Source organism: Lissotriton vulgaris, chromosome 1_1 (assembly GCF_964263255.1).
Source record: "Lissotriton vulgaris chromosome 1_1, aLisVul1.2, whole genome shotgun sequence".
Lineage (NCBI taxonomy): Eukaryota > Metazoa > Chordata > Amphibia > Caudata > Salamandridae > Lissotriton > Lissotriton vulgaris.
The window spans coordinates 2140209446-2140234401 of NC_141685.1; the positions used below are offsets into that span (position 1 = coordinate 2140209446).

Here is a 24956-nt window from a genome sequence, read left to right on the forward strand (position 1 = left end):
CGAACGCTGCGCTTTAGAAATACCCCCACAAATATCACAAATATCACAAATATCTGCGATTACCGAGCAGAGTTCAAAGCAAACTGTGGTTCAAGCAATATTCAATACCGTTTGTTCATAACAATAAACTTTGAGTAAGAACCTAAGAATATAGGGATTGAAAACTGAGTAATGTCAAAACAAATGGGATGGGTACGGGCAAGGGCGGGCATATGTGTCGCTGTATCAGCAGTGGGAGTTATCAGGCGCAGGGCGCAACGGCCATAGTGAGAGGGTGTGGGGGGAGAGGGGGAAATCCGGCAAAAGATCCCGACCCAGAGCCGGGAAGGGAAAAAGGTGTGGAGGTAGAGGAGGGAAAGGGGCAGAGTGTCTAAGTGATACCTTCCTGTAGGCACGCTTGGTGAAAAGCAGCCAAGGTGTTGTCCCGGTCCTTGGCTATGGGATACATGCGGAGCCCTGCTGTTTCTTCCCTGTGCAAGGCTACACTCTCCGCCTGTGCCCAATTGTCAAAAGAAATACACCACTGTACTGCCTGGGGAGGTTCGCTGTCCTTCCAGCGCTTGGTGATAAGTTGTTTTGCCGTTATCAGACCAAGATCCCAAAATCTAGCCGGGACCTTCGTTTGTTTCGTCCTCCTAAATAAGCCTAATAGACAAGCTTCCCACGTGTGCAGTAAACTGCTCCCTACTCCCGTCGCTAGAGAGGTCGATACTGCCTTCCAGTAATCATGTAGGAGAGGGCACAACCAGAGCATATGTAGGAACTGCGCATCTACTAGTCCGCACCTGGGGCATGCAGTTGTGTCAAGGCCAAAATATCGGTTTATTTTATCTGGGGGTAAATACGCGCGATGCACAATATAGTATTGGATGATTTTAAAGCGGGAATTGCGTGGAACATTTAGCGCACCAGCCAGCACCACTGCCCATTCTTTATCGGTCCAGTCTCGACCCCTGTCTCTAGTCCATTTGTCTCGCAAGCGCTGTGAAGAAAATTGAGTATGCGTGTGTAGGGCCTGCGCGAGCCAGTGTACTATGTGGGAGCCATTCCCCAATCACGTGTAAATACTGTATCAGCAGGTGGGTTGATAGTTCTTCCGTAAGGTCATCCCAGGCTTGCGTTAACAAGTGTATGATCGCTGCGTGTGTTAGGAATTGACCGGCAGGTAGTTCCGTGTTGGCCGCTAGGGTCTCGAATGGAAGTAAGGCACCCTCTGCGAACAGGTGTCCCAGTCCCTCCAGCTCAGCACGTGCCCAGCTGCTTAATGCCGTCTCCAAGAGTGCGCCGCCTTCCCAGGGTGTCCCCAATAATGGTAGGTTAGGAGCATACGGTTTGGTGGAGTTCGTGAGTTTCAGACTCCTCACGTAGCACTTCCGCACCACCGCAAGGTGTAGCTGTTCAGGGCAGCTGACCTTAGCTAAGGGGCTAAGGGATGAAATAGTGCGTGGACCTGTGCAACCGTCATGATAGTGTCGTCTGTGGCAGTATCACCCAGATTCTTCCCGCTCAGCAAATAGGTCACCCACTGCAGCTACGCCGCCAAGTAATAGTGCTCCTGATTAGGAACAGCTAACCATCCACTTTCCGCCAAAGCATATAATGTCTTCAGCGCGACCCTGGGCCGCCCCGTATTCCATATCAATCGCCTGGTCAAAGTTTCCAGCTCTCGGAAAGTTTGGGCCGGGACATAAACCGGGAGGTTGGCATAAAAATACAGCAATTTCGGCATTGCTATCATTTTCGTCAGCGTGATTCGACTTGGGACATTGAATGGGAGAGAGTTCCAAAAAGTTACCTGAGCCGTGAGTGATGAGATTGCCCTTGTTAGGTTGCCTTCTAACAAGTCAGTGGGGTCTCGATATATATGAATTCCAAGATAGCGGAAAGTGGTTGGATACCAAAGAAGTCGTTCGCCCAGGACCACAATTTCACATTCCGGCGTGTCAGCATCAAAAGAATATACCCCTGATTTCGCCCAGTTAACTTGGGGTCCCGACACTTCACCGAATACACAGAATATGTTGGTAATCGCCCGTGAGAAACAAGTCAGGTCTCTGACGTAAAGTAGTAGGTCATCCGCGTACATTGACACCGTGTGTATCCCGTCAGCCAGAGGGATGCCCCAGTCTGCGCCAGAGGCACAGAGCTGTGCTGCCAGGGGCTCCATCATGAGAGCAAAGATTAGGGGGGAGAGGGGGCACCCTTGTCTAGTGCCTCTGCGTACCCGAATCGGGTCCGAAAGAAGCCTGCCTGTGCGAACGCGCACCATGGGCTCCTGGTACAGAAGTTCCACCATCTGAAGAAAGGCATCCCCTAAGTCAAATTTCTCCAGCACCAGCATCAGATAGGGCCACCCTACGGAGTCGAACGCCTTCTCAAGATCGAGTAACAGGCACCCTGAACGAGGCCATTGGGGTGTAGCTAGACTCTGCACTCTAAACAGGCGTCTGATGTTATAAGACGTACTGCGGGTCGGCACAAAACCGTTCTGGTCGGGGTGCACCAGAGCAGGTACCAAGGGCGCCAGTCACTGGGCTAGCGTGGATGCCAGGATCTTATAGTCTGTATTGAGGAGGGCAAGCGGTCTGTATGATCCCATATTGAGTTTGTCTCTACCCGGTTTCAGGGGGGATATTAGACTTGCCTCATTCAGCGTATGTGGGAGAGTAGAATCTGTTATTGCTGCCTTACACACTCGCAACAGCTCGGGAATGAGGATAATAGAATAGGCTTTGTAGAACTCCGTGGGTAGTCCGTCAGGCCCCTGGGTTTTACCACTGGAGAGGGAAAAGATGACTGTTCGGAGCTCCTCCGACGTGAGCGGTACTCCTAATTCCTCACGTTGCGCATTGGTAATCACTGGCAGGGGCAAGGTCGATAAATACACTGAAATGTCAGCTGCAGTGACCCGCAAATGAGAGCGATAAAGGCCCTCATAATGTTTCGTGAAGGCCTCGTGAATAGCCGTTTGCATGTAGACAGTGGTGTCCTGAGTGGTGCGGATGGACATCACCGGCGTAGTTTGGGTGTCACGCCGTATCAGCCATGATAGTAGCTTACCCGGCTTGTCCCCAAGGTGGTGGGTGCGCGCTGAATGGGCAGCATAATTTAGATTCTTCAGCCTGTCTAAAAGTTGTGTGTGCTGCTCTCGGGCTGCCATCAGCGCCCCATCGTCTCCCTCAGCCGCCTCCTGCTCCCCCGCCAGTAAAGTAGCTTCAACTCTGGAAGGGCTTCCCAGTAGTCGATCAAGAATTTGGTTCTTTGATCGTTCATTGCTTTCCTCGCCAAATATTATTGAGGCTCTCAATTTGGAGGTGCAGCTCTTTATGGAAGCAAATTTGGGTTCCGCCCCTTTAGGGGTTATATGGGATACACTAAAGGCTTTCTTAAGGGGCCATATAACTAATAAAGCATCACATAAGAACAAGACTTACAGGGAAGCAGTGGCCTCCTTAGAATTGGGGATGACTAGAATTCAAACAGAAATTGATAGTCATCCGGAAGCCCTCTCGACCATAGTACATGAATGGCAGAACAAAGTGACCACCTTAAAAGGAGAGCTAGGCTCAGTTCTAAATGCTTGGGTTTTAGAGAGATGGGAAGCCAGTAAGTTGGCGCATTTTGAGTATGGTGAGGGGGCTGGCAAGTTGTTGGCTTGGAAGACGGAGACAGAGCAGGTCCGAAATAACATCAACTCAATCACGTCTGGTGGTGTAACATTCTCCAGTGATGCAAACATTAGAGGAGCGCTTCGAGATTTCTATAGTGAAATATACTGCGAAGATAAGAACGTTGAATCCAAGCAGGTTCAAGATTGGCTGGCGGGGGTCTCTCTTCCTACACTGTCACCAGAACAAAGCACTGCACTGGAAGATCCTATCTCTCAGGAGGAAGTCAGGTTCGCAGTTGCTAGTAGCAAAAAAAGTAGGACATCAGATGGACTGCCGTCTGAAATCTATAAAGCTTTGATTCCAACAATCCTCCCTGTTCTAACCAAGTTGTTTAATAAGATCCTCCAGGAAGGGATGCCCCCTCCAACTTTGTGGAATAGTGCCTCGATAACACGGATATTAAAACCAGGAAAATCAGCAATTAATTGTGGGTCTTATAGACCAATTTCCATTTTAAATACAGATTATAAATGTTTTACATCCGTATTGGCAAATAGGTTGGGACAGTTGCAGCAAACATCTTGCACATGGATCAAAAAGGTTTTATAAGGGGGCGTCAGCTATACGAGTTGACCTATGGCCTCATTGACAGTGGCGGCACTTCCCCTGGCAGTTCTTACTTTGGACGCCACCAAGGCCTCCGATTGGGTTAATTAGGTTTAACTATCGGAGGTCTTGGGTAAATTTAACATCGGTGAAAAATTTAGGCGCGCAGTCATACTCCTGTATAAAAACCCGTCAGCCACCATACTTGTCAACGGGGAATTATCAGACCCATTTAATATCACCTGAGGTACCCGTCAAGGCTGCCCCCTCACCCCCCTTCTGTTCGATCTGTATATAGAGCCTTTTGCTCAACGGATTCGGGACAGTTGTAACATCAAGCCCTTCATTTTTGAAGGATGGGAGAGGAAGGTAGCCTTATATGCGGACGATGTTCTCATTTTTTCATCGGAACTTTGTTCTGCATTCCCGGCTGTAATTGCGCTGGCTGAGGAGTTTGGATCCGTGTCGGGCTATGAAGTCAATGCTGCCAAGACGGATATAATGGTCTGGAATGACCCTGTGCCTGTTGCAGGGGTACAGCTTAGTCTAGTCCTGCGCTACTTGGGCCTAAATATATATAAGGATATAACCGAGATAGCTTCATCAAATTTCTCGCTTATCGCCAAAGAGTGTCGTAGACTGATGAGATCATGGTCGTGTTTTTCTAGATTGAAATACCTGCAAATACAAAGCTGGGCACATTCACAGATTTCTCTTAAAGGTAGGTTTCAGTTGGGGGGTGATAGTAATATTGTGTCCCTCTTAACAGACAAGCCCCCATTTAAGAAAGAGGTCTCATTCTGGTACAATCTTCTATTGGATGAGGTCGAGGGCGAGTTCAAGTTGCCTGTTATGCTGTGGGCCGCATTTATCACTAACAACAGCATGGACAACTTGTGGCTCGAGTCCTTTAAGATTATGTGGAACATTGTGAAGCCATCCTGGCTTCGCCGAAACCACCTGTTCACTCTACACAGAGCCTATTATTCCCCACAACGCCTGTCAAAGTCTTCAGATAACTCACCTGTGTCATGCCCCAAATGCGGTCTGATAGCTGCCTCCGACCTGCATATGTTCTTAGACTGCCCACTTTTATCATCTTTTTGGAATGCAGTTTGCCTATCTCTCTCCATGTCCTTGGGATCCCAAGTTATACTATGTCCCGCTCTTGTGATCTTTGTGGTCTCTCCGGAGTTTCAGGGGCCGGCCAAAAATGTACTTTTTTATGGCATCTTACTGGCCAGAAGGGAGATATGTAGGAGATGGAAAGATCCGCTGCCTCCTTCTCTGCTGGACTGGCGCACTTCTGTGCTACAAATATCGAAGTTGGACCTCTTAAGATCAGGCAACCCATGCAAGAGAAACTTCTGGCTTTTATTGAATTGGTAATTGTTTATTAATTGTCCATGGTTTTTTTTTTTCCCACCCAAGGTCCAATGATTACGCTGCTTGGCACCTTTTCCCCCACGTTTGTACATACCCATTAAGGTTGACATCGGAATAGAAATGGGTATTTTTAATGCAGCATATGACCCTGACGGTTGTTCCAAGATGGTGTTGTTGAAGTTTGGCACTTTATATTGAAGGGTAAATACCTGTGGTGTACCACTTAGAACTCCTACCAGTTTATCTGCGACAGTAAGGCCATCTCCATGTACCACTATTTGGTTACCAAGGGCGAAATATGAGGACACACAAAAAAAAAAAAAAAAGGTAGCTTCAATTCGTGTCAGTTCTCCCTCTATCTGTTTCCGCATTTCCGCCTGCATACCCAGACAGTGCCCCTCGTGGCAACCTTAAGCGCATCCCATTCTAATTGAGGGGAGGACGCAGTATCGTTATTTTCGTCAAAATACTGCAAGAGGCGGATTGAAAGTGCTTCCCTATATGGGGCGTCTAGTAAGACATCTGGTTGGAGTCGCCATGTGGGCACCGGTGGGCGGGGGCGTTCCCAAGTAAAGTCTAGGGTGTGTGGGTTGTGGTCAGAGTGAGTGCCGCCTAGGTAACAGGTGTCTGTGACATGGGGAAGTCGATCGCTCGATAGCATGTATCTGTCTAACCGAACGTGTAGCGTATGGGCACCTGAATAGTATGAATAGACCTTTGCCCGAGGGTTGCGACTGCGCCAGGCATCATGTATGTCCCACTGGGTCGCCCAGTCTGTGAGCGCTTTCATTTCCCCATTTGCCGGTGCATTAGCCAAGGGGGGGGGAATGACCGGTCTAAGGCAATATCTAAAACACAATTATAGTCGCCCCCAAGCAAAAGCGGAACGCCAGGCCGTTGAGCTATCACCAATGACAACTGTGAGAGGAATCAGCCTTGTTCAGTGCTAGGGGCATAGATAGAGGCGAGAACAATGTGCTGTCCATCCAGTCTTCCATGAAGCACCACATATCTGCCTTCCGTGTCTACCGTGCTATGAATGAGTGCAAATGAGACCCCAGGGCATATCCAGATCAAAGCCCCTCGCGCATAAGTCGAGAAGCCGGTAGCGTGCAATTGTCCCCTCCAACTGCGGTGTAGTGTGAGCACCTCTGGGCCGGTCAAATGGGCCTCTTGCAGTAATGCTATGTGCACTTGGTGTCGTTTGAGATATGAATAAATCTGGTAACGACGTGAAGGTGTATGCATACCACGCACGTTCCAGGTGCAAAATGTAATCGTGGCCATTACACATCTGGTCTCTCGTTTCCCCCTCAGCAATCAGCACGGTCGCACAGCGGGGCAGACACCCTCTTACATCATTGAAAGTCTCCAGCACACACCTGTGATCCCGCAAAAAAATATGAGAGGAGAAAAAAGAGTCAACTAAACCTATAAACAAGGGAAACAAAAACACAATACCAAAAGGTCGACAGCGGAACATGTTGTCGTCTAAACGCTCTAACGAGCTCAAGAAACCGTGAGTTCAAGGGGGGATCACTGAGCACTTGGCACTGTCCTTACGGGGGTAACATTCAATGAGGGTGAGGGTGCTTCCCCCCCCACAGGCAGCCAGTGTCATTTGGCCCAGTTCCAGCAGAAAATCCTGTTACGTAGGGCTCTGGGCCTTACGGGTCCGGAGCTTAGCCACCCGGCAGCGCCTCGGGTTAGGCCACAACGTGTCACTCACCTCCGGGGGTCCGTCCACCCCTACAATGTTGCCTCATGACTCACCAGCAATGGTTATATTCATGCCACACCAGGGTCAGTGGGGCCCGCTCCACAATGGCATATTAACCGAAACTGGGCGCCTCCCCGGAGTCAGGGAGTCTCACCAGCGTCACAGCAATGTCTCATTGAAACAAAGTTCCTTCGGTTGCAAAAGTCCTTAGAGTCAGACGAGAGGGCCAAGTGTCCTAGGACGCGTTCACTGGACAAAGTCAGCAGTCTGTGGAGTAACATCCGGTAGGTCCGCCGATAACTGGGAATTAGGCAATCCATAAATATGTTTGTCGTCGCTTGTGAAGGCGCAGGGGCTGGCTTCCAAGTCGAGGTCCGCCTCCAGTGAGCCGCTGATCACCGCCACCATCCGAAGGGCTTCTTGTTGCTCGCTATGTATGAGCTCGGGCACGGGACCCACCTCTGTCTCCGTTCGTGTCGATTTCGTTGGCGAGGGTCTCCCTCGACGGCGTCGCCGGGTCCCATGGTCGCGCTGCATCGTCGCTGGCAACTTACTGGGTTCCTTATCAATGCCCAAGTCAAGCCAGGCCTCAACTGCCTCAGGAGTGTCGAAAAAGTGTGTCTTATCCTGGGCCACCACACGCAGGCGGGCCGTGAAAAGAAGGGAATATTTCAGAGCTAGGCGGCGGAGTCGTTGTTTCAAAGCTAGGAAAGAGTGACGCAGGCGATGGACTTGCACAGTGTAATCAGGGAATAACATGATCTTAGTGTTCTCAACTCTGATGTCCGACAATTTCCTAGTCTCTCGCAGTATGGCGTCACGGTCCCGGTAGTTCAAGACGCGAATTAGCAAGGGCCTCGGATTAGAACCCGTAGGAGGAGGTCGCGCCGGTACTCGTGGGGCCGTTCCACTACAAAGTGTTGCGAGAGGGTGCCGTCTGGTAGTAGGTCCATGAGCAAATGTTCCATGTGTACCGTCGGTTCTCTATCTTCCCAGCTTTCTGGCAGACCTACGATGCGGATGTTTTTTCTCCTCGCCCTTACTTCTGCATCCTCCGCGCGATCCTCCAAGAATTCCACTCTGTTCAGGAGCTCTTGGACATGTTTATCCATCTGTGCGATCTTGGGCGTGACATCATTCATGGTGGCTTGCAGGGCAGTCGTTCGTTCCGACAATTTTTTATGATCAGCTCGGAGGTGTGTTAGGTCTATAGCCACACCATCAATTTTCGTTTCCAAAGAGGTGCGGGTCAATTGCATCGACTCCTCCAATCGCTCCATCGCCGCCAGCATCGTATCCAATTTGGAGGCAGTCTGGTCTAGCTCAGCCGACTTCGCCATCTTTCCCTTCACCTGTGCGCTACCAGCACCAGCTCTCGTCTTGGGTCCCCCAGACATGGGCGGCGTAGTACAGTCGAAGTGTCAGCATGTCCGGGAAGTTCCCCCAGGGCTCCAAGCAGGGTACAGTGTTTTGTGAGGTCGAAAGAAGTCCAACTGTAGGGGGACGTAGGATGACTGCCTCAACAATTCACGCGGATGACTCTGTCATGCGCCAGAGCAGCCGGTCACATCTGGGGGTCAAAAGAAGTCCAACTGTAGGGGGACGTAGGATGACTGCCTCAACAATTCACGCGGATGACTCCGTCATGCGCCAGAGCAGCCGGTCACATCTGGGAGGGCGCCCGAGAGGAATGAAATGCACTCTCCCCACCTGCGGTCAACGTCTGTCCGTGTGTCCAGGTGGCAGGCAGTTGTCCGTTATGGGGATCCAAGGCGGGAAGCGTAGTCCGACAACAGCAGCTTCCCCTAGGCAGCTGCCCGCGTGGATGATGCAGATCGCCTCAGTGTGTGAACCAAGGCGGACGGCGGCTACCGAATTCCTCCTCCTCGCCTCATACCAGTTCCACCGGTGCCTCCAAGGAGGGAGTGGCTCTCTCAGTAGTGGGGCAGAGAGGTCTAGAGTCCCAGTGGGGCAAGCGGTATTGTTCATACTCTTGCCCCAAGCCCCACACCCCGGGGACGGCCAGCGGATGCAGGGAAACCTGTGTCCACTCGAATAAGGGGTAGTTCCCGTCCGTGGAGTAGGTCGCAGCCTCTTCGGGTGGGGCGGCCACTTCGTTAGCGCCCCGCAGGACCCCACTCCAGCGCTCAAGTCTAGGGACTGCGCTTAAGATTGCGAAGGCGTGCGGTGTGACTCCCGTGGGGTCCTGCCACGACACACGGCGGCAGGACCCCACGCGGCAATGATCGGGGCAATTTTGCCGTGTTCTAGGCTTGGAGGCTTCACGCAGCAGCTCACGTCGGCCGGGCCTTGTGGACAAGGCTCAACCCCGGTCTCCCGTGAACATGCATGCCGGCCAGGGGAGCCTGCCGGAGGGGCACCTATTCTTCACCTCCGTCGGAGCAAACAGAAATGTCCGATCGGCCCCAGATTTGACAGGGGGGGCGGGGATCGCCTCAGGCAGCTTTGCTGACGTTTTGGGCCAAAAACGGGCAATTGTGGTGGAGAAACGGCCTGTGGTAGGGGAGCTTTGCACAGAGCTCTACCCGGGCACGTCCGCCGCCATTGCGTGCTCAACCACGCCACCCCCTGCTTGCAGAGACTGATACTAAGAAAGAACAATGGTTCTGTTGGGTCAGTCCGAGTGAATACCTTAAACATTTTGGCAGGCACAAACTATGAATTCACCTGCAGTGATAATTAGCTATACACAACAAGTTCCCTTTCTGTCCAGTGTGACCTATGTTTTTGTTTTTCATCGAACACACACAAGTACAACAGGTGTATCATCTAAAACTGAACGGCGAATTGCTCAGGGCAGTGAAACAAGTATGTGCAATATACTGTTGAAACGACAATGCCCTTTATTTGAATTCTTGTTATGCAAAACCTGCATGATACGCTGTATTCTAATCTGGACTAATGTTTAAAGTAATTAATGTCCTTTGCAGAGAAACGTTTCTAAAGGAGCATCTTCGATTTAATACTGGGACCTGGTACATTTTCAACACTGTATGCCTGTTTCTAGATTAACCCCTCCCCTGCTGATGACGGAACCGCTCTGTCATCAGCTACGGTTGGGCTGTGCTGATGACGGAGCGGTTCCGTCATGGCCCGGCCGCCGCGCCTGCGCGGCGCTGATTTCGCGCCTGCGCGGCCGTTGTATTGAGCGGGGCGGGTCATGACGGAACCGCTCCGTCACCAGCACAGGTCAACCACGGCTGGTGACGGAGCGGTTCTGTCACCAGCATGCGGCCGCCCAGCGGCCGCCCCGCCCCATTAGCGCTGCGGCGAAAGGGTTAAAGTGCAGTCGATGGCTCCGCCTTTGATGCAGTGGCAAGAACGGTTTCCTCATGAGAATCTGCCAAGTATATGGACAGTACCTTTTTGTTTGCTGCATTGTACTTTTCAGTCTTCCAAGGTAAAGAAAAAAGCACGCCAATACCTTCCACAGGCTATATTGAACTTCAACAAAAAGTAATAAGATGAACCCGGACATTGTCTGCTGCGCATGTTTACAACGTAAAGCTTTCTATAGCAGATGGTCTACCTATGTTCCTTGAGTGCCCTCATTGCAGTGAAGCGTTTCTAAAGGATGCAATGTATACTTCTACTTGGAAAGCATAACACACAAGATGATGGACGGAATGTTGCGCAATGGCAAAACATTCACCCCCAATCAGAGATCTGGGTTTAATCCATCGTTATTTTGCTCACCAAGCCACCCCAGTTCAGACGTGGCCATATGCAAATCAGTCTTGACCCTGTGCCTCATGGGAACAGTCCAGCCCGAACTACAAAGCCATGTCTTCCCAGGACTGGAATCAAGCATTCTAGGACCGGTTTCTGGCTATCAGCCGTCTTCAGCCAGGATAACTTGACTCCAGTGGCGTAGTGAGCACGGAACCCACGTCTGGGCATACCCGTCCCACATAGGGTGAACAGCAAAACACACAAGCTTTGTTCGCCATAAATTGGCAGGGTATGCTCAGATGTGAGTCCCTTGCTCACTTTGCCACTGGATTCAAGCAAGCGGGCTGAAGACAGCTGAAATGCCAGAAACCGGTCTTTGGAAGCTTGTTTCCGGTCCAGGGAAGACATGGCTTGGCAGTTCGGGCTGGACTGTTCCCATGAGGCACAGGGTCAGACTGATTTGCATATGGCCATGTCTGAACTGGGGTCACAGAGTGGGCTAAAGAACGGTGATGGATTCAACTCAGATCTGTTGACTGTGAGTGAGTGTTTGATTAGTTTGGATGCTCCGTCCATCACCACCCACTTTTGTACCGCTTTGTTCGCCATAAGTTGGCAGGGTATGCTCAGACGTGAGTCCATTGCTCATTTTGCCACTGGATTCAAGCAAGCCGGGCTGAAGACGGCTGAAATGCCAGAAGCTGGTCCTCGGAAGCTTGTTTCCGGTCCAGGGAAGACATGGCTTGGCAGTTTGGGCTGGACTGTTCCCATGAGGCACAGGGTCAGACTTATTTGCATATGGCCATGTCTGAACTGAAGTGGCAGAGTGGGCTAAAGAACGGTGATGGATTCAACTCAGATCTGTTGACTGGGTGTGAGTGTTTGGTTGGTTCGGATGCTCCGTCCATCACCACCCCCTTTGTACTACTCCTACTTGGACGACTGACGCACGTTATAAAAATATGAACATCTGTAGATGAAATCAATATACAGCCTGCACAACCTTGTTTAAGCCTCATTACTAAAATTACTCTTTTTGTAACTAGTCCTTTACCTGTCTATCTCGCGAGCAGGCGGCCTTTGCAGCATACTGAGATGGGATTAATAATACATTATGAAGCGTTGCACATGGGCACCATATGTCAATACATTTATTGTACAGTCACTAAATGATCCGAATCACTCAGGCAGCAGGCTTCAGCTGTAACCCGGTGGGCCTATAAGTTAAAAACTGCCCGCCTGGGCCTTACCTGGTGTGAACTGTCCAAGTTCACAAGTCCTTCCTCCTACTACTGACCTACTCCGGACAGCAACCTGGCAGCCTGCAACATGGACTAGCTGCTGTTGCTGGTAATGGCACAAGTCGCACGACAATGCTTCAGGACACACTGCCTCGCCTCCTTGGCCTTGGCTCTCCGCTCTGCAGTCCGTCCTTCTGGAGTGGAGTGTAAAATGGTTGTCACTCCAACTGCCGACTCACGCGCGCGGGAAGCAGTCAGATCGACGTCATCGAGCCTGCACAGACGGTCAGGGGTGGGATGACACCTTGACAAGCTCTCCTCCACTCTCTGATTGACGTAGAGAGTTAGCGATCCCGGACTTGTATTTAAAACGCAGCGGCTAACTTAACCTCCATGCCATCAGGGGGGGGAGACTGTGCCTTCCAGCTAGGTCTTTGCCGAGCTGATGACGTCACAGCCTTCAGGGCTGTGAGGTTGTCGGCCTGGCAAACACATAGCAGGCTTCTTTGGACCCGGGAGCAAATCAGCCAGGTGACGTAACAGTGGAGCTGCGGCTGTTTTGGTGAGAATGCAGACTCTGCAGTGCAGACTCAGAGTGAGACAGTGCCCTGTGTTCTCCTTTGGGAAATTTCTTTTTTATAAAATAAAACGTGATCTAATTTCTTCTCTTGAGAAATGTACCTGGGGCAGAGCCCCTACGCCCTCAAAGAGGAACCGCCACTGCTGAAGAGCTTCGATACTCCTCTTTAAAACAACCAAAAGCATACGTGACCAGCAGGGCATAACAGTGCCGGTTAGGAATATGTGTATCCTGACTTCTGTAGTGAGAGTTGCGTATCACAACTGTGCCCTGCTGAGGCTATCAACATTTTGGATGTAGATTTATTTGACGTCACTTAACATCATAGGATATCAGCCTAGCATTTATTTTTCTTTACTAAGGAGTCTCTTTACTTAGATGGCTTTGCAGTCATTATGCCAGTTAGCTTGCTGGTGACCCTAATGTGGTGTTAGTATGCATTGGAGTGATGTACAAAAAGTCTGTGTAGTTAATGTTTCAGACTCTCACAGCATTGCACAGTATGAAAGAACCTACTTCAGAGTCCTTTGTCAGCAAAAGGGCCAGCAAAGTGAACACTCCACTTCAGAATTTGATACAGCCCGCTGTGCATCACTCCGAGAGAGGCTGATGTATTCTTGCTCCCATTTGACAGCAAGATCAGAGATGGTCTCCCTCAATGCTGACAGATTCGCTGTTGACTTTGAGAACAAAGGCAACACCAGACATTTAGGGCAGCTTCACAATCAAGCATTGACATGAAATAAGGAAAAAGAAAAGATGACAGCTTCTTCAGTGAACCACAGACAGTTTTTCTGCAAGAGGTCCAAGATGCTGTTATGACTGGATTTTCTGAGTAGATGGGATCAGCCCCTAGGGGCCCCTCCAACCCAGCCAGAACGTAATCACATCCCTCCTCAGGACCAACTATCCAGGCACCTGAGTACCTACCTGAGGATGGGGAACTCGCAATATACAAGCTCATATTATTAAAAACACCACTAAATCTATAGGGATACTAAGAATACTCACTAATTACTAGGGATATCCATACCCTACACCACACTTATATTCACATCAGTTGGTCTCGCGGCCACTCAGACCCAGACCGGTCTACCCTAGGGCAGATATTGCGCACAATCCGGTGCGACTACACATGGGCCTGCAGAACCCAATGCTCCCTTTTCCAAACGATCAACAATCCTGTCGATCTCCACGCTAGTTCAACCTCCCAGCGCTCTCACTTATTCAAGCCACAATCTTGTGGGTATCCACACTGGTCTCCCACCCAGTGTTCTCACTAACGCCGCATATCAACGACGACCACATTCCTATGAACACCTATACATATATATACATATATTGGGAAGTCTCTTCACTAAGGGTCTGCTACTACAATATTAGGAGTTAGCCAATTAATATTATATGTCTCCTATTCTTGGCATCATAGGTCCACTCACTCCCTATTTATGTGATCACCACTTACCTGATTGGGATTACTCATCCATTCATGCAAACACTAAACACCTAGGAGCGTTGTTTACCTGGATTGAACAAGAATACAAGAGATACACGCCAGTTTGTTACAAACTGGGGGGTTATTTTATTACAACAATATAAACATCTACACAGATCTGACAAAGACTATAGGTAGAGCACACCGCTGAAAGAGAAAAGATTATCAATGCAAAAGCCTAGGGAATAAAGATAAGATTAAGATGCAAGTGTAAAGTAAATTAATATAACAGGAACGCCTTCACCTTATTAGTGTGTAGTCTTGTTCTAGCTGTCATCTGGGTTCCTCTCTCGTCTGTGCCTTGGCTCATCTCAGACTCTCTCTCTCTCCTGCACTCTTGGGTACACCTCTGCGCTGATCACTCTGTCTCTGGACTCCTCTCCCCCACGCGAACTGTCTCCACCTTCCAGATTCAGTCTTAATGGTTCCTGCCGCTCTGATCACCGTTCATTCCACTAGCTTATTCACTCTGTCTCTGCGCCAATGTCCAATTAACTCCATCTGCTCCCATAGGTTAGTCCACGATCTCTCCTCCGTCTCTTCTAAAAGGCATTACTTCAGACTCCAGCTATTCACACCTCCTCCTGATAAGCAACTGCTTCTGACTGCTTCCTTCAGTTCCAGCTCACTATTCAACTCAGCTCTTCTCCAGCTTGAACCCTCTCTCTCTGCCAACTCCACTCCACTGCTTTCCACTCCTCCACCTTAACACGACCCTCTGGCTTCGCCACCTTCACTCGACTGCAACTCTACTCGACTCGACTCTCTGCTTGACTCTCTGCTTGACTCCCTCTCTCTCCTTGACTCTCTGCTTGACTCTCTCTCTGCTTGACTGACTGACTCCGCCTCTGCACTTCACTGATATAGAATGCTGTTTCCTCATGGAAAGTTCCAGCCAGCAGCTTCCTCCCACCAATCCCATGCACCAGGCTCCTTGCGCTAGACGCTCCCACAGTGACTAGTCTGCTTGTTTCGTCTAGAGACCTGAGCCCGGGAACAATTCCTGATTAGATTCAGCTCTGGCCGGTTCTCTCCGGTCCGCTTAGGGCCGAACAACAGTTATAACTATAAACTTTGCCTTTGCCCTGAAAAGCCTCTCAGCTTCATCAAGATGGAGTCCCTCTAGCTCTAGGCCTGTAGGCCTGAAAGGGGTGAAATGCTCCTTAGCTCTGTCAGAATACCTACATAAACCATACCAATGTGTCTAATATGTCAAAGCCAATAGGCAATAGACAGGTTAAAGTCAAGAATAAAGGCATATTAAGCAGCTATCCTCTTCTAGGTCTGGAAAAAGGGCTTAAAAGGGACAACACAGGCTAAGAATACCTATACTAGATGCGAGCAAGATTAATGATCTATATCACTGCTAAATAAAGCCAAAAACGCTGTCATTACAGATGCTCAACACGTGCCACACAGGAAAAATGCCATCTGCCTTCATTGCAACTATTGTTAAGTAGAATTGAGTAGTTTCATCAATATTCCAAGAACCACCAATGGCAGAGGCTCCACAGACTTATATTGGATGGAGATATAGAGACAGGACACGTTCCTTAAAATATCTGTTCATAACCGCAGGCACTATACCATGTCATGTTTGAAATGACAGAATAGATCACACCATCATTTCAGATTGAAGATCATATTTTCTGGGTCCAAACCATCAAAAGGTTTTCCAGTGCACAACAGTGTCATGTTTCATGATATGGCAGTGAGAAAGCTTTATATCAACACCTCTATCTGGCAGGTAAAAACATCAGTAATTTTACAAAAAAATTCCTTCTCACACATTACCACCTTCACAAACCTCCTTTCGTAATATCCCTCCTCCCAACCTCCTCTCTCTACCCCCACTAATGATTCGCTGGACCAGCCGCGACTGTCAAGGACACGAAATAGCACCAGCCAAAAAGGCTTTGAGGTCTGGATCAATACTCACTGAACTAAGAGTTTGGGAATCTGATAAAAAGTTGTTTACTGGAAGCGGTGCAGTATTTCTTTTTAAAAGCTTACAGCTAATTATAATTGTTTTGCACTTTAAACAGCAGAGTCTAAAAAAATACGCATTTGGGTTCTTCCTCAGGAACTGCTATTTCTGAGGAAGAACCCAAATGCGTATTATGGATCTTCAAAAAACCCCGGGAGACCAATGTCTATAAAAAAGGATTCCACGTAAGCCAGCCATTTTATCTTTCTCGCTTTGTCTAATTTCAGGCAATCCTGGATTATTGTTTTTGTAAGATGACACTCGTCCGTGGCCCATATTCTGCGCCATAACATGATGGGCTGAATTTTTATATTATCAGAAATTTATTCGACCCCGAGTTCAAGATGACATCCATAAGTTGTTGTACTTCTCGGGACGGCCAACAGAAATCTTAGGAAAGAATTTTCGACTGTTTGCAATTGGTCAGCGTTAGTTGTTCCCCAAACCCCGGCTCCAAAAGTGGCAGCGCTTATACATTTGGCATTATAGATCTTAATCATTTCAGTGGGAGGTCTTTTTCCAAGACGAAGGGAGAAGGCTTTTAGTGCGCCAGTAGTTCTTATAAGAGACAGTTTCCGTGAGTTTACTGCTTCTTTCCAATTAAGATCGTCATCCATGGTGATGCCTAGGTATGGGTAGGTATTTGTCCTTTCAAGGGGTAGATTATCCACAAAAATAGTCTTTACTTTTTTCCCCTTGGTGCCTGCGTGCATCACATACGTTTTTTTGATATTAATTTTCAAGTTTAAACTTGTCATGAACGAGCAGTAATTGTTTAGGGCTCGCTGAAGTTGGATAGGAGTCTGAGCAAGAATTACCGCGTCGTCGGCATACAATAACGCAGGAATCTGCCGACGACCGGCTTCGGGGAGATCTTTCACATCCTTTAACATTGCCCTCTCGAGGCCGTTGGTGTAGAGCGTGAATAAGAAGGGGGCCAGTACGCAGCCTTGTCTGACCCCCTTCTGGATAGGAAAACTGTCTGTCAATTGGCCATCTGTCCCAAATCTAACCTTGCCCGTAGCTCCTGTGTATAGTTCACGGAGAAAGTCTACTATTGGTGGTTCGATCCCCATTTGCAGCATTATTGTCCAAAGTTTTGAGTGTTGCACACAGTCGAATGCTGCTGTGAGGTCGACGTAAACCCTGTGTAGGCAGGATCTTTTTGCCTTTTCGTATTTTCCAACCAATAGTGTTAGATTTAAGACTTGATCCACGGTGCTCAGTCCTGCCCTGAATCCATATTGCAGGTCTGATAACACGCCTTGTTCTTTCGACCACTCCTGAAGGCGATCGAGAAGTATGCGACCTGCCATCTTTCCAATAGAGTCCAGGAGGGAAATTGGGCGATAGCAGGATGGACTGTCCCTGTTGCCCTTCTTAAAGATGGGAACTAGTAGCGAGGAGGACCAGGAATCAGGGAGATTGGTGTTTTTTGCCGCGTTTAATACTTTATTAAGAAGCAGGGCCCAAAGATCCGGTAAAAGTTTGTAAAGATCCATTGGGACCGAGTCTGGTCCTGGTGCTTTGCCTGATTTAGCCACTTCAATGGCTTTCCTTGTTTCGTTCAGTGTGAAGTGGATGTCAATTGGATACTTCACCGGAGGGAAGGAATGAGAAGAATCCTGGGTGATTAGATCTTCTGGCTGGTCCATACCAAATACTCCTGAAAAATGTTGAAGCCAGTCCTGTGCATTGATAGCTATGTCCAGGGAAGGTTCTTCATTAGTGTCTCTTAAAAAAGGATTTTTTACTATCTCCCAAAAGGCTGAACTATCTTTTAGGGAGCTGCTTTTTAGTAATTGTACCCAAAGATTAGCTTTCAGATCCTTTTTCCTTTTCTTGATTGTTAATTTATAAATTTTTCGCAGTCTTATTACTTCTTGTCTATTTCTTTCTTTTTTTTGTTACTGCCTTCTTTAGTTCAGAATAAGCTTTGGTACATTCTGTGTCAAACCACCCTGTTCTTGCTGCCTTATTTGATTTGTGGGGTTTGGTTAGTTCATTTCTTATATTCATCACGATCTCTTCATAGTTAGTCATAACCTCTAATGGAGATGACAAAGGATCTAGGCATTTGACTATTTGATCATTACAGGTAGAAATGATTCTTGTATTGACCGCATCTTGATCAATTTTACTCCATTCAAGGGTGTATCCATTGAGTCTGTTTAGTGTAAGTGCTTCCTGATTGAGCATTCCAGAGTTAACCTTATCTTTTTTCTTTCGATAGCTCATTTCTTGATAAGTCAGTTTTAATGGAAAGTGATCACTGAGTACGTTATGGAGTACCTCAAAGTTCTTAATGCGTGTAGCTTTATTGGTGGATATGAGGATATAATCGATTAGAGTTTCAAGGCCTCTTCCATGAAAGGTGGGAGTGAACTCAGTAATGGGAGTTTTTAACATGTTGGCAAACCCTATATCTAGTTCGGTCATTATGGCCTGCATATTATTACCTTCGATAGTGTGGGAAAAGTGGGTGAGGCAGTTTTCTTGATCGTCTAGTATCCCACAGATGAAGGTGTTTGTCTCGTTACATATGTGGAGGTTGAAATCTCCTCCCCAGATTATTGTGTGGGAAACTTTAGCGTGCTTTATTTTGAGATCATTTGTATGGTTCAGGATTTCATTTAAGGTTTTGGTCCATTCCATCGTGTTCATATTGTTGTAGAAGTTTATGATAGTATAAACTTCGCGATGGTTACCTTGAAGATTGATAATCTGGTAGTTTTGATGTAGTATCGTAGGAGTTATTTCGTGACAAGACCATAGATTCGAGATATATACAGTTAGACCACCTTTACTTCTCCCTGAGTTTGATCTTATCGCTTGGGAGAAGAATGTTTTGTAACCCAGTAAGTGGATTGGGTTATTAAGCCATGTCTCCTGGAGACACAAGACGTCAATCGATTCAGTTAATTCAAGGAAACTTTTTTCTGCATGTTTGGTCGCTAGACCCGCAACATTCCAGAAGAGGACCCTCTTCTCAGATTTTTCTAAGGTTGGCTTGAAAGTCCTATTCTGGGCGGTAGTTTCTTCATAGTAGATGGTTTGCGAATCAGATATCATGTTTGAAGCGGTTTCCTGCAACTTGTGAGGTGTTAGTAACGTTGGTAAAGGGGTCAAGTGAGTCTTGGGATGAGAACGTGGATCATATGTCATATTTGCCTTAATTTGAACTGTTGGCGTCTTAGTTAGTTCTTTTGTCTTTATTGTTTGTATGTATTGTTCCTTGTTGGGTGGATTGCTTGAGGGAAAACTATCTAGCTTGTTTGGTGAGAAACTGTTTTTCAAGGAAAGAGGCTTATCGTAGAGCTGTGGTGATGGTCAGTCAACCATCTCTAAGCAACTGTAGGTGTTGAAGGTTGGAAGTCCGGCCCAAGGTTCCCTCTGTGATGGTTGCTGTACCCTGCAGCCATAGGTATTCCAATCGTTCCGATCTCTTTGATCAAACCCCCAGTCTCCTTGTGGTCTACTCCTAAAATTGTTTCCAAAACCCCAATCGCCCTGGTTCCTGCTTCTCTGCTCAGGCTGATTCCAGGACCAATTTGATGGCCAGTTAGGATCCTCGGCATGATGACTCTGTCTGGGATAGAAGAAAGATAGGCGTTTGGTGTTTATTCCGCCACTGCCTTCCAGTGATTCCCAGGAGCATATATAATCCACAGCGTGAGGATTCTCAAGGTTGACAATTATACAGTCACCAGGGATCATTTTTGGTTGATGACCTATCCAAGAAACCCTTCTAACCGTGGTAATCCTGGTGATGTTATTGGGATGATTAGGTCTGTTGGTATTCAACCAATAGCGGGCTTTGTTTAGCAGAGACCAGGTAGGTTCGTCCGTATCATTACTTAATTCTCGGACCCCCGTTAAAATGACTACAAAGGGGGCTGCTTCCGGGGGGAGGTTTACTGGCCTAGTCCATCTTTTTTTTGGTCGTTCTGATTTATTGGAGTGCCTTTGTGGACGCTCTGACTGTGAGACAGAAGTTGTAGGTAGTCTGGGAGACACATTTGCTGGAGAAGCTTTGTCTGAAGAAACGTTTACTAGTTGTTGGTTTTGATTGCCGGGTGCTATTTTTGGGAGTTCTTGGGGTGGTTTAACTTTAGTTGAGGGAGTTGAGTTGTTGGAGGTTTTCTCTGATTGACCTGTATTTGTATTTGGAGTCTTTATTACCGTTTAATTGTTGGCTGGTTGTTTTGTGTTAGTAACAGATTTTGCTTTTACAATTGGTGCTTTAGGTGGAGGCAGTATTGTTAGATCTTGAGATCGTGGGTTTGTGGTCTTTTTTGAGAGGGCGACTAGTATCGCAACTTGTTTTTCTATCAGCTCTAACCTTTTTTGTATGGGTCGTAGCTGATACTTGACTATTCCCGCTATTTCTTTGATTAAAGAAGATTGTGAATTAACAGTATTCAAGTTAGTAATTTGCGGAAGCACTGATTTATTTTGGTGAATTTGGGCAGAATTACTACCTTTATGATGTACTTCCCTTGTAAGTAGATTTGCGTTGGTATTACCATCTTGGTCTGTGACTATTGTGTTGTTAATATTGTTCGTACTTTGGATTTTGTTTGAGTCACAGGTATTAGATAATACATTAAGTTCAGAAGTTGTTCCATTGTTTTTTTTTTTCATGGTTACCTCTGTGAGTTTCAAAAAACGTTGGAAGTTTCGGGATGGCACCTTCCCTTATCCCTCTAGTTTCGCTTAGAGAGGGATCGTTTAGAGGTAACTGTGGACTTGCAAATATATCTGGCGTTTGCTCTAAGTCCTGGGACAATTGTGTATCCGAAAGTTGTAGGGATACCGATAAGTCGACTGTATTTGGGATAACATGAATATCGGCATGTGAGTCCAATGTAATGATATCTTGTGATTGAGCGGTTGGTGTTCGTGCCTGTGCCAAGAGACCCATTGATGAGCGTCTTGCCTGTTCAAGTTCATAGGAAACACGTCTGTCAATCAACATAACAGTATGATCTATTGTTTGATTTACTTTGGTGATAAATTGGTCTATAGGACCAGTAGAGGTCGTCATGTTTTTTAGTGTTTTACTCCTAGAACCTCTTGTCGACATTGTATATAATTTAAACCTGTAGATGAATAATGGATGATAACATATTGCTCTTGAGAAGAGAGGTAATTATTATTCTGATCCTCCTGTAGATGTACGTTTAGGTTTGTAGGTACATGATACCTGAAGGTAGATGTTAGGGGGGTGCGGCCGGCCCGGTCTCCTCCGGTCTGTGACGGGCTAGGACGGGCCCACCCTTGGCCCAGGCTTTGCCCAGCGTCCCGCTCGCGTCCCGCGAGAGGGAACGATGACGCCCTTTATGCCCTCCTGGCGCGGCGTGGAGGGGGTGTAGCTGGAGACCTCGAGGGCTGCCGGGAGTTGTAGGCAGCCCCTCGCCTCGCTCCACTCGGCGGTCCCGCTGTCGGATTTTGTGACACAGCAGGACGGCGGAAGGTAGGCGGTGGGGGGGTCTCTACAGCCGGTGGTTCTAAGAGATAGATAAGTCCTTCCTTCTCCTTTGGCAGCAAGCGGGTAAACAGCGATAAACAGATCTTGCGGAGGAGCGTTCAGTCACTTCTCTCTCACCACAGCAGTGCTGTCAACGTTCTCAACAATCTTCACTGGAACATACCAAAGGGAAAGGGTGGGAGAGGAGGGAGATTTTACTCAATCAAGGCTGTGAAGCGCATTGCATTTTGATATTCTTTTATTTCCTACAAGGATTCTCTAAAAACCTCTTAAACTTACCACATTTCATTAGCTTTTCTATTGGGAACTAATATGAAAAATGTAATTTATGGCTTTTCCATCATGCTGCTTGCAATCATCCCAGTGCACATTTGGACTGCTGATTTATGTGCTAGCGGGGTGCTGCTTTATAAATGTAATAAATAATAATTCGACCGGAAGAACAACCTTCAGCAGTTCATGCCCTTGGTTATTCTCTCAAAAACAATGATAAATTCCTCATAGCATGCTGGTTTAGGTTACTTAAATACAAAAAACAATAGATATTCTTTAGAGTTAGTGGGAAGCATGTAAAGTACAGAATAGAGCAGGTTTCCTTTGATTCCTGGAGGCAAATGTCAAAGGTTACAGGACACTGTCAAGTCATGTTATCAACATTCTGTAATAATGGGGAAAAAACGTACAATTTTAAAGTATCATACATGTAAATGTGAAACAGACTTGATGAAAAGACAAAAAACTTACTTTTGCAATGTGTTACATTTGTCGAGCCATCAAAATCAGTGCTAGTATTCCCCGGGCAGGCCACACAATAGTTCTGGCCAAACTCTAACTGGTACGTTCCAACAGGACATCGAATACATCTGTGTGTTGTAGAATTGTAATAATGCCCTGGAGAACAGTGAACTGTGGGAAGGTATATTGTGGTTAAACTGTAAGTATGTGAATTTGAAACATTACATTAGATTTATGCAAACATGTACATTACTTTTGAAACCATGTAACATTAACAACCTGTTTAAAATGTAGACATCTCACTTTACTACCAGTGCTTGTTTGTTGTCAGGGCAACCCTTTATAAATGGGTTTGAACCAAAAATGGGATTCTAGATAAGATGGCACTTTTCTTGCAGGAATAGTAGTCTGCGTGAGCCAAATGTTCGAGCTGGAATGAGTCAAGTGGAGAAAATAACAAGAATAACAAGGCTGTAAGAAGCATTGGACATGGCACAAAACCATGTGGTAATGTGACCGGTTACATATGTTATAAGTAGGTCGGTAATATGGTCCACCGTGATCAGGACACAGGACCAGATCTAGAGCTTGGCAGAGAGGGCACTTTGTAGCAACAGTGAAAAAGTGGCAACTCATCCAAAGTATCAGTCGACTTGCCTGATTTCGAGTTGGGCTAACCGCCATGTTTAATGTGATGGGAATAAAATATACTCCCTCGAAGTAAACCTTCCACCGACGGGCCGAAGGAGTAGAGGACATCGGAAGAAGTATATAACACCATCTGCACTATTTAGGGTTTTTCTCCGGTCTCTCACTGCCAGGTATCACCTTTCTAGTTTATCAAGTCTATTTCAGGTAAACTCTAATGGTAAGGGGCAGGAACAAAGTAATGACCTGCCCACACCATGGGAGACAACGCCCATGGTGTGAGGGCAATCTTTTTTTTTTTAAAACAAACTCCTGCTTTGGGAGTTTGTTTCAGAAAAATAACAAACTTAGGAAAAGTGTGATGGCCGACCGTCATGTTTGCCTTTCCTGTCTGTCAAACGTTTCCAACACTGACAGGAACAACTGTCTTAAGAGTTTGTGGCAATGTATAGAGATGTTGACGAGCCAGCAGACATCTCTCAATTTGATGAGTAGACTAAAAGCAGCACTCTGCCTTCACACTGACAAACTCTAAATCAGGCTCACAATTTCCAAACCCTTTGATTTCTTTTTGAAAAAAGAGTTTATGTAGAGCAGTTCTTGCAAGGCTGCAATGGGTAGTCCAATTATAGTACTAGACTAGAACAGCATGAATATAATACACAAAGTAAAATTAAATAAGGAGTTACGTTTTTAAAATAAGATCAAATGTTAACTATTAAAGTTTTAGAGTCTTAAGCTTAAGGTGCTCTGATAAACTTCTTATCGTCGAGGTAACATTTATTTTCAAAACTGATAATCTGAAGAAACCTCATGAACTGCTGACTACTTTGCTTTTAAATGACTTTATTTTTAGGCAGCACATCCACTGTCTCTTGGAGACGTGCTGTATCAAGTGTAAGGGCTTTCGTCACGCCCCTTGCTTTTTCATTTGGGCCTTGTGTGTCTTTTAAAATCCAATTCTTTTGGATGGTCAATCCATTCCAATTGTCTCGCATTTTGTGTTTTCGTTCCCGCCAATGGCGACTGGCCCTTTCACGTCTACTTTCTTCTGTGGACATTTATGTTGTTTTCGACTGACTATTTTCGTATTTTGTCTTGCCACCGGATTTTAGCAAGATGTGTTTTAAGGGTGGTTAACCAACTGCCCTTAGGAGGACATAATTTTCATGTGTGCTGAAGCAAATGCGCTTCTTCTGATGGTGCGTGCTTTATTTTAAGTTTTCCAGTAATATGGTCCATGTTGTTGATCACTTCAAAAACACAGCATTCGTGCTCGCACTGTGTATTTTTGTGCAGTTTCTCACTTTCACTTCAGCGCTCCTAGGCAGACATTGTAAATTAACATTTTTTAATGTCTCAGTACAGGGAGATTATGTGTTTTGATCCCAAACACCAGATGCGTATGCTATGTATCTATATGCTTGGAACACATTCCAGTGCTTGAGGTTTCTGTTTCGCTTGTGAACTTTATAAATGGCTTTTGCACACGCACTGTATTTGTGCAATTCCCTAAATTTCCCTGCAGTACTGTAAAGTTTAGATAACGCTTTTGGCCGCCATAAGTGTGGCAGGGTATGCTCAGACGTGAGTCCCTTGCTCACTTTGCCACTGGATTCAAGCAAGCCGGCCTGAAGACGGCTGGAATGCCAGAAACCGGTCCTCGGAAGCTTGTTTCCGGTCCAGGGAAGACATGGCTTGGCAGTTCCGGCAGGACTGTTCCCATGAGGCACAGGGTCAGACTGATTTGCATATAGCCATGT

At 47.0% G+C, this 24956-nt stretch overlaps 1 protein-coding gene across 2 annotated transcripts in view; it reads right to left on the bottom strand.

Moving 5' to 3' along the window:
* Positions 1-24956, bottom strand: part of SCUBE1 (signal peptide, CUB domain and EGF like domain containing 1) — a 1931683-nt gene that overhangs the window by 170657 nt on the left and 1736070 nt on the right. For both annotated transcript variants that reach the window (XM_086922270.1, XM_086922262.1), the window contains one exon: positions 22555-22716. In XM_086922270.1, coding sequence (XP_086778396.1) covers positions 22555-22716 — 162 coding nt within the window. The remainder of the gene's footprint in view (positions 1-22554; positions 22717-24956) is intronic.